The sequence below is a fragment of the Carassius auratus genome, unplaced genomic scaffold (genome assembly GCF_003368295.1).
Source record: "Carassius auratus strain Wakin unplaced genomic scaffold, ASM336829v1 scaf_tig00032405, whole genome shotgun sequence".
NCBI lineage: Eukaryota > Metazoa > Chordata > Actinopteri > Cypriniformes > Cyprinidae > Carassius > Carassius auratus.
Window position 1 is genome coordinate 15,473 of NW_020526000.1, and position 10,742 is coordinate 26,214.

General features: G+C 37.6%; 1 protein-coding gene across 1 annotated transcript; it reads right to left on the reverse strand.

Moving 5' to 3' along the window:
- Window positions 1-4,389: 4,389 nt before the first annotated feature.
- Window positions 4,390-5,711, reverse strand: LOC113080884 (integrin alpha-X-like). The gene is made up of 6 exons (XM_026252932.1): window positions 5,584-5,711; window positions 5,341-5,489; window positions 5,102-5,268; window positions 4,905-5,027; window positions 4,667-4,780; window positions 4,390-4,521 (listed from the first exon to the last, which is right to left on the reverse strand). The coding sequence occupies exons 1-6, from the start codon at window positions 5,649-5,651 to the stop codon at window positions 4,405-4,407; spliced, it is 738 nt and encodes a 245-aa protein (XP_026108717.1). The 5' UTR covers window positions 5,652-5,711; the 3' UTR covers window positions 4,390-4,404.
- Window positions 5,712-10,742: the final 5,031 nt, after the last annotated feature.

Sequence of the window (10,742 nt, forward strand, 5' to 3'; positions counted from 1 at the left end):
GATGATGGTGGACTTCAGGAGAAACCCCCTGCTCTCATAAAATATAACCTGGTGAGATTTTGCCCTCAGCCAAAAATTTTTGTGCTGGAACAAATAATAGATTAATGAGATCAGAGACCACACTCCTGCAGATCTGGCCCAGGTGAAGCGCTCTCTCTGCAGGTTCAGGAGCAAACACTCTTGGCAATAAAACTCTTTCTGATTGTGATTCTGTACCTACACTTCTTAAACATCCAGTGTGCTCATCTGAATTCACTGTCAGGCGTGTTTCAGAGAAACAGTGTTTCTGTAACACAAATATATTCTGTGATAAAGCTTCTGTTGAGGTTTCTTTATACTGCAGTCTCATCATTAAAGTCCCTCCTGAAGCTGAGGTACAGACATCTGTGTGCAGTGGCAGAGATGATTATCGCTCTCATATTCTGCAAGCACACTCAAAAAATAGCACATTGGTTGAACATGAATTAATCGTGGACAGTGGTTCCACGTGATTACACCACATTATCTTAACAACAATGGATGATGTTCAACCAGCTTGAAATATTTGTGTTCATTTAACATGAACTTCATTCAGTTGAGTTCAGAAAAAGAAGCTATAGGTTGCATTTAAGTAATTAAGTGATTAACTGAGTGATAATTGTGAATTAGTGATGAACAGCTGCTGCTAACAAACAGAATCACTGAAGAAAAGAGAAACACAAGAACTACAACTGACTTCAGACACAGACTTAGATGAAATCAACTGAAATAAAATACATGAAATCTCTCAAGATCTGATTAAACAACCCCACAAACAGCATCAGCAGCTTCACTTATTAATAACCAGACTGACTTTATTTCTGTCAGACGTCTACAGAAGATCTTATTGAGAATGAACTAAGGTTTAGATGTTGATTTATTGTTTCATTTGAAGTAACCATGTTAGAGATCAGTGTTTGCTTTAGTTGGGCTCTTGTTGGGGTTTGTGTAGTATCTCGAAAGCCCAGAAGAAATTCCATTAACGTTTTTTACTTAACCCATTGATGATGATAATCAATTATTGAACTGTTCGGAGTGTAACCTCTAATGCAATGGGTGTTGGTTAATTAGTTAGATAATATAGTAAAAGCAATTCTAAGAAGCAGTGGTTCTGTGACAAATAGTTAATATAAAGGATTTTCCAAACAGTTTAGTCTTCTACGGTGTCAAACAGTCACACACAGACATCAATAATCAGAATATTAACAATGGTGACCATAAATAAAATGCTGCAGAGCATGCCGGGAGCCATAGATGAGTTTTGTAGTACAATAGTACCCAGAATGCATTGCAGCATCTTTTTTTTATGGTCACCATTGTAGAGGTTCATATTCTGATAATTGATGTCTGTGTTTTACTAATTGCTGTCATCGAAGAAAGATGTATGTGCATATAGTGTTCAGTAATTTTATGTAAACTGATTTCAACAAAACAACTGGCTCTTTGAATGGCTTCCATTTTAATAACCTGAACTAATTATGCAGCACCTATTTAGTCAGATTTTGAGCTCTCAACAGCTTTATAATTGATGATTGTCATCACCAGTAAGCTGCACAACAACCAACACCTGATAATATTTTCTCTGGTTTTCTGAGTTGAACACAAACATGTTTTAGAAACACACGGTTATAACAGCCAGAGAAAAGACTAAGACAGAAATCAAGGGTCAAGAGCCCAACTAAAGCAGACACTGATCTCTAACATGGTTACTTCAAATGAAACAATAAATCAACATCTAAACCTTAGTTCATTCTCAATAAGATCTTCTGTAGACGTCTGACAGAAATAAAGTCAGTCTGGTTATTAATAAGTGGAGCTGGTGATGCTGTTTGTGGGTTGTTTAATCAGATCTTGAGAGATTTCATGTATTTTATTTCAGTTGATTTCATCTAAGGCTGTGTCTGAAGTCAGTTGTAGTAGTTCTTGTGTTTCTCTTTTCTTCAGTGATTCTGTTTGTTAACAGCAGCTGTTCATCACTAATTCTCAATCAGCACTTAGTTAATCAATTAATTACTTAAATGCAAAGTTTTACATGGTTTAAATCAAGGCAATCTGTTTAATTCAGTCAACAGTTTGACTGAGCCAAGTGATTTGAACATGTACCTTTAAAATGAAATATTGGAATAAAATCATATTGAAATGAAAAATAGCCAAAATGGCATTAATTCAACATGAATTGTTCAGGTAAAGTGAAAAATCATTTTTTTGAGTGCATGTTGGTGATAAATGTTCAAAGTTTTGCTGTTGTGCTCTGGACATTACTGTGTGTGATGGAGAATGTAAAGGAAAGCACGCAGAAGCGGTGAGATGAGGATCTCAGTAGAAATGCACTGGATTCAGGCCAGAAGCTTGACACTTTAGCGCCCTCTGTTGGTCCAACACATGAATAGGAAGGATTCTTTAATGAGTTTTATTCCTGGAAATATGTGTAATGTCCTGATGTGATGCAATGTGACAATAAAGTGATGTAACTCTTATCTGAAAATATGTGTACATTTCATGATAATCAAATCATCACCAGCCTCCATGAGAACAAGTGCAGTTCAGTTTCATTGCAATCCGCAAACTTCCAGTTACAATAATGCCCGCTGTCACTAACTTACTGACTTACCTTGAATAATAGCAGCACGTGTAAGATCGTTCCTAACAAGTGCTCTGAACAGAAGCTTTACCTTCCTTTCACTTCTGTATCAAAACAAAACAAAAAAACATCCGGACTGTGGGAGGGTTTACTTCAGAACTTTAATTACATGGGGACCATCAATGAAAAAAGATTTTTACAATATTGTTTCACCAGTTACAGAATATCATCCTCAGTCAGGTTCAGCCTCTGTTTCACAGAGAATAAGTCAAACGCTTAGAAAGGACATGAGAGTGAGTAAATGATGACAGAATCACTGCTTTAGGAACACAGCAGACTGTCATTACTTTCCTTGTGCTCTTTATCTTTAAGTTGCTCTGAGATTTGTCTGCTGCTTCCATCTGTGTCTGAGCTGTGACTTTAACACAAACCGACAGTAAGTGAGTTAGTAATTTAAGAACAACACTGTGTATAGAGTGCTCCTCGCAGTAAGAAGGTCCTCTGTGCAGGTTTATATAACATGAGGACAGAACGATCATCCGTGGGTTAACTGCGACACATAAGGCATTTAGTTGGACATTCATGATTTTTTGGGATATTAGCTGGGCATTTGTAAATAATGAGAGAGCCCCATGCATGAACTTTGTTTGGGACTGACATGGTCAGACACAGTCTTGAAGTGAAGCAGTCCTCGTCTCAGAGTCTCATCCACAGATGACTGGTTTGGGTGCGTGGACGGGCGTTTTTGTAATGCTTATAGAGAAATGGAGAAAAATTAATTCTGCTGTTTAAAAGTAATAAAGTGTAAACGCTATATTCAGATTCATTATGAGAATGAATTCAGTCCGACTGAAACAGAAGTTGTGCATGTAAACATAGCCACTGAGTGAAAGCATAACACCCCATAACTATATTTACAGCATGGATACTGGAATCCTAGAGTCAGGCTATTACCTAATTATTTAATTGTTCCTTCTGCACTATTATAACTCTAACCTAAGGAACGAACTGACAGCACAGTTATCAGCACACTATGACTGAAGTGCAGTTCTTTAATTGTGCATGAGTTCACCAGTGCACTCGAAAACTGTTATGAGATTGGCACAGTGAAATATGCAATCTATATGAATTCTATTGAACAATTGCCACTTTAATATGCGATGGAGAAAGTCAGTTTCTAAAAAAGGCACATAAACTAAAGACTGATGAATTGTTGTGCTTCATCCATGTGTTTTTGACATTGTAATCTTGAGATGTTTAGTGAGGATATGTAATTAGCTTGGTTAAATATAAACCATTTTATAATTTTTCACATATGTCTTGTGATAGTGACATAAAAAATAAGTCCAAAAATAAACAAAATCAGTAATATCTCATTCAATGACATCATTTGTTTACTCATTAATTATGTTGTGAAGTTATTGATGAAGTTGTGGCCTAGTGTTTAGAGAGTTTGACTCCTAACCCAAGGGTTGTGTGTTTGAGACTTGGGCTGGGAATACCACGACTGAGGCATAAATAATGCCGTGTGTGCATTTCGGATGGGTTAAATGCAGAGCACAAACTCTGAGTATGGGTCACCATGCTTGGCTGAATGTCATGTCACTTTCACACAACTAGGGCAGAGCTTCACTGTTCATTATTCACTGTATGAATTAAATACAGAATCATTGTTATTAAAGCCACAAAAAATGTTGCTGTTTTATTAAAATTACATGTCTGCATGCACTATAAAGGTTACTTCTTTGAAATCAAAATAAAATACAGATGAAGATAAGTATTATAAGCAATAAATAAATTATATTTCACTCCATTTTACATCCCTCCATTCTCTTTCTGTCTGCCGACGTTTTCTTTACCAAGGTCACATTTTCATCCGCTTGGAAGAAGTCTTGAGGGCGCATCCGTTTAAAGAACCCACGCTACACACACACACACACACACACACACACACACACACACACACACACACATACACACATACACAAAAGTACATACAGATTGTATTGGGAATGTGAGAGGTGAATGATGACATCATGTGTGAAGTGACTGCTGACTGGTCCTTACCTTGACTAGCACTACCAATATGATAATGAACACGATGATCCCGCCCCCCATGGAACCGCCGATGATCAACATGATCTCATCGAGTGGAGCGACAAAATTCACCTTCACTGCAACCTGGGAGAAACAGCTCTAAATCATCATCATTTCAAACAATTGGTTCAAATTATTCAGAGCTGAGAAATCTCTGTTTCTCCCATCATTATATATAACAAGAGCTGACATGTGAAGTTCGGCTTACCTCCACATACTCCTCCGTCCTGCTGTTAACGTCAAGAACAGCCACAGAGTTTCCAGACAACATCTCAGTTTGTGAGAAATTCATTCGTATCTTCAGAGGAGATACTGTGTCTGCAACACAGCGCTGAAACAAACACAATGTTCACCGTCAGACCGAATCTGCTGCGGCTGGCTGAAGTTGTGATAGACCACACATACCAGCATGAAGATGGAGAAGTTAAAACAGGAGGACCCAGAATCCAGCAGGATAAACTGCTGCAGAGTCCTGGACGACACATTGCTCTGATCGAAGAATCCTCGACTCATTCCTCGTACCACATCCACATTCAGATTCAGAGAAACATTCATCTTCTTCTCCAGAGATCCTGAAAGACATGAGGGGGTAAGACATATTATTCATGTGACAGAGAGACTCTCTGAAACTTCAGTGATGTTACCTGTGCTGCTGGTTCTCTCGGTCACCGTGAAACATGACGTGAGATTAAATGCATTAAATGTGTTTACATCTGGACATTCAAAGTAGTTCAGACTGATTTCCTTTGGACTGAAACTGAGCTCTGTGGATACAGACATCACAGGCTGAGCCCTGAGAAGAGACACAGGGTGTTTGTTAATAATGTGATAAATATGGCAGTTTTGCACCTAATAAATTTTATTCTCCAAACTAAAGAATGACATACTTGAGAAGAACGATCCCTCCTTGTGCTCCGATCACGATATCTGTCAGATTATCATCATTCATGTCCATCTGACCGGACAGAGACACTCCAAACTGCTGCAGACCGGGCAGAACTGACCGCGCTGGGATCCGCTGCACACACACACACACAGACACACACACACACACACACAGATCTGTCAAAGCAGCTTATTATTGTGCAGGTTTATCCCGACTTTAAGCACTTTCACACTGGAGGAACATTTTCAAGTATTGGTGGAAGTTCCCACTTTTTGGTGTGTTTACACCGCAGGAACGGGTTTTATCAGTGGTGGGACTTTCAAGTCACAAGCAAGTCCTTAAAGTCATATCCCAAGTCCTCAAAGGGTTAAAGTTAATGAGACAATTAAGAGACTAATTAAATGATGATTGTACATTAGGGATGAACATCTGCTGTTAACAATCAACATCACTGAAGTAACGAGAAACACAAGAACTACAACTGAATTTAGCCACAGTCTTCAACTGAAAAAAAAAAAAAAAAAAAAAAAAAAAAACACTATGCCACCATATTTTTGGTCAATGTTTGCTTTAGGTAGTCTCTTGACCCTTGTACTAATTCAAAACAATTGCAATATTATTTTCATAACAAACACGTATGCATTGCTGAGTCAAACCTGGCAGAAACAGACGTTTTTATGCTTTTTCTGTTTATAACTCATGGTGACTGAACATCATGAAGTAGTCTTTATCTTTAGATTGTTGACTAACACGAAGCTAATTACTATTATTGAACTAAATACACCACTGCAATGCTTCAAACATTGAAAGACAAAAAAAAGAGACTGTCAATTCAGGTTTTAGACATGCACATTTATCACATGATCCTCAGCAGTGGTGACAGTTTTTCATACTGCAGTGCATGACGAGTTTTTACTATGGGGTTACCCAGCATGCAACATTTTGTTGATTGTCACCACTGTTGAGAGTCATTTCTTGACGTCTTTGTGTTTCTACAGAGTAGTGTAGCTCAAATTTTATATGCCCTTAAATTTCATTTACTGTAATTATTTTTGCACACTGCTGTTTTATTGGGTTGATCATGCAAAACTCAAATAAAACAATTGTTAACTTGATTGTAATGAGACCAGGGGCCAGGGGCCTGTTCTTCGTACGTCGCTAACTCAGTTAGCTGGATTTGATTGTTGATGATTTGGCGTGATCTTGGATCGTTTGGTTCTTCGAAGCTCATCCCGGAGCTGCTGTCATAGCAACAGGTCCGTGAGCTTAAACCTGCTCGGGAGCAGCTTATTTCATGTAAACAGGATTAGATCGCTTCTTTTCAACCAGAACTGATACTCAACATATGTCTGCTACCACCGCTACTTTATTACAAGAGTATCGTACTGACCCAGGGACAATCATTTAAAATAATAATCATTTAAACTTTTATTTAAAAATAATATAGAAATGCTGTGTAGTCCATAACAGCCTACTATAGACACAGCCAGTTTCACTCACTGAAATATTTATTTGTCATAAAATTATTACTTACATACATACATAATTGTATTAGAGTCTTACACACATGCTATACAGATAATAGAGTCGTGCATTATTTTGAGTGATGACTGCTATTATAAGAGTGGCTTGATGGAGCGCAGGAGATGCAGATAACATGATATTGACCCTTAAGAAACTTTCACTAATGCTGTCACGTAACAAATCTGTCCAAATATAAAATGAAATGAATAGATCATTTCTACATTGAAATAAAAATGTAAAGACTGCACAACTATAAATTGCGAATCTAAATAATTGGGAATCATGAAAAAAATTCTAATAAAATGAAAACATGTATCTTTTATCTGTTTCATGTATCTAACATTTATGTAGTTTTGTTTGCTTGGCTGTTTCCTTATAAAAGTCCAGAAATATGTCAAGTTTTTTGTTGGGTGTCATTTTAAATTATATGACGTCATTAATTTGCCGTCTTGCCACCAGCCAATCGCTGCACTGCTGATCATGGTTTCGAGTATCGATACATATCCCCTTTTAAGACAACACATGAACGCGCAATTATCTCAGATAACTCAATCCAGCGATACTAATCATACACAACAGGTGTGTTCGAAGAACCCAATTAGCCGGATCATGATTAGCACGATGATATCATCTTGGATGTGTCATTTGATCTCAGATGTAATAAGCGACGTACGAAGAACGGCCCCTGGCCCCAGATCCTCTGTAATTCTCAATAACAGCAGGTGTTCATCACTAGTGCACAATCATCATTTAATTAGTCACTTTATCTAATTATCTCATTAACTTTAATCCTTTGAGGACTTGGGAAAATGACTTGAAGACTTGCTTGTGATTTGAAAGTCCCACCTCTGGGTTTTAGTTCTAAAAACTCAGTTTGGGGAAACTAATCAATATAGGGCGATAGTTACTCATTGAGTCTTGGCTACCACTTTTGAACACAAATAATTATGCCTTGTTTCCATGCACTGGGAAATGTACTGGTTCTTATGTAGAGATTAACAGGATGGGTCAATGGTTTGGCAAGGACATCCTTATACTTTTTACGAAAATAACTATTCATCCTAAAAATGTCATTAGACTTGGAATTTGGAAGTTTATTAATTATTTCTCCAACTTTGGTATCCCACACCTCTTTAATATAAAAGGAATCTGTTGGGGTTACTCTTAATGAATGGTTGAGAGGATTGATAAGCTGGAATTCTTTTGTTAATTCTTCAACAGATTGTACAAAATATGAATTTAATTAATCAGCCATAATGGCATGATCTGTTATACTGTTACCATTAATGTTACGTTCTCTAATCTTTTTTGTGTTTATTTGGTTTATTAGTCAGAATATTTAATTGCCTCCAAAGTGAATTATTGTTGCCTTTAGCACTATCAATTAGATGAGTGTAATATGTCACTTTTGCTTTCCGCAGCTCAAATACGACTTTATTCTTTAAACTTCTGTAAGTTAGGAGATCGGTCTTAAGTTTAGATCTTAAAGATGTTTTTAGAGCTAAATCTCGCTTTTTCACAAGTTTTTGTACTTCAGTATTTATCCAGGGCATCTTTCTTCAAATCATTTAAATTATCTGCTTTAAATTCAGCTGGAGTCACTTTAATAAATAACATGCAACTAACACCACACAGTAGATTGGGTGAAACCAGACCACATATGTGATGATGTCGCAATCATCAGCAAGCAACATCTAACCACATGTTCTCTTGCTGTTTTTGCCATAATAAAGATTACAGATGTATATCTCCAACCGAAAGTATAAGCACCATTATTATTTTAGTAATTTACTCTATCTTGACGTGATATTGACCTGATAGCGCTGTTTCTGTCATTCTTGCACTTTTAAATGCCCAGATAAATTGAAGAATGGTGTGTCCATGTCCAAAATAATAAAGTTTAGTGTATTCACCATCATTTGGACCAAACAGATTGCCCTTATTATGCACAGAAAAGTTGTAGTTCCAAGCACTCAATAACATTAAAGAAAACTGTAAAATACAAAGGCAGAGGTGGGTAATGCAGGTGCCAAACAGTAAAAGTCCTGCCATATTTTTGTTCCACCCATAAAGTCAGCAGCTGATTTCACCAGAGGAGGAAGAAAAATCATTCATTTCAAGTCACAAACTAGTCTTGAGTCAAATCCCAAGTCCTCAAAGAGTTTTTGAGTAATGAGATAAATAAGTAACTGAAAGTAAATGTGCTTTAATGATTAACACCTGGATTGGCCCCTGGATTACCCAGCTCTGTACAAAGGGCATGAGTGGAGCCCAACGACCCACTCCTGCCTTCAGCAGCCATCTTGTCTTCCAAGTCCAGTAGTGATCTCAACTGCCATACACTATACAGCAGTGGTTCCCAAACCTGTCCTGGCGTACCCCCAACACTGCACATTTTCTTTCTCTCCCTAATTAAACACATCTGATTCAACTCATCAGCTCATTAACCCATGTGATAATGAGCTGATGAGTTGAATCAGATGTGTTTAATTAGGGAGACAAAGAATGAGTGAACGAGCGAGAGATTTCAGACACAGCACTGGTCTTTGAAGTCTGTGTTCTTCAAAGTGTGCACACTCAACTTTACAGACATCCCAAGTCTCCCGGAAGTTCCGGGAGTCTCCCGCATATTGAAAGCGGCTCCCTGAGACCCGCAAATGAGTTAAAATCTCGAAACAGATACTGTGTTTCAAACCGTGTAGCGCGTGCGCGGCAGAGAGGGAGAGGGAGCGAGAGACCGTGCGTGTGTATGCTTATGTGCGTGTGTGCGAAGCGCATGTCAGACAGAGAGCATCCTGATTGGCCTGTTTCTGCAAATCAACCAATCAATTGTCAGTGTGGGCGGGCTTTTATCTCTTCTCCCGAACAAAATAAATCAGTTATGTCTATCTAGAAACAGTAGCACCATGGCAGAGGGAGAGTGCCACACAAAAAAAAAAGTATAAGACACATTTTACCGCAGACTACACGAAAGTGTACCCCTGTCTTATAGGTGTCAAACATACTGACAGTCTTGCTCAAGCATTGCCCATGACGGGTTAAATGATTTCAAAAGGCATGTTGAGATGAGTTGACAAGTTTCATTTCATCTGCATACTATTCAGGCTAGTTGCCAAGGCTACATGAAAACAACAAACTCTTTAGACCGGTTTAAAATTGCAATGGAAAATAAATAAAAGCAGTTTACATAAATTGTATAAGCAGATTATATAAATAGTAAAAGTAATCACATATTTAAACATAAATAACGAATAATTACATAGGCCTATAGCTTATAGAAATAATATTTGATGCTATATCTTTTAGGGACCACAACATGTTAGGGAGGCTAAGCGCAGGGAAGTTCTCCCATTCAGACAGGCAAAGTCTCACTGAGAAGGTGACTACAGCTGAGATGTATTTCCTTCCTTTTTTTGGGGGGGGGGGGTATCTTAATTTTGATCAGTGTTTTATCAATGAGTTGCCTGTATTTAATCAATAAGAAGCAAATATTTAACAGACAATGTAATGAGGGAGGGCAATGAAACTCAGCTTGTGCCTTACAGATTTTAGAAATATAGGCTATATATTACAGAAAGCTTGAAACTTTTAAACGAAAATATTCAAACCAAAATAAATGGGCTTATCTCTGATTAT

Excerpts from the sequence above, each read along its gene's own strand:
- LOC113080884 (XM_026252932.1), bottom strand. The coding sequence starts at position 5,651 with ATGGACATGAATGATGATAATCTGACAGATATCGTGATCGGAGCACAA. Across the intron at positions 5,490-5,583 it reads GGAGGGATCGTTCTTCTCAA|GGCTCAGCCTGTGATGTCTG; the intron begins GTATGTCATTCT and ends GTCTCTTCTCAG. Across the intron at positions 5,028-5,101 it reads ACTTCTCCATCTTCATGCTG|CGCTGTGTTGCAGACACAGT; the intron begins GTATGTGTGGTC and ends TGTTTGTTTCAG.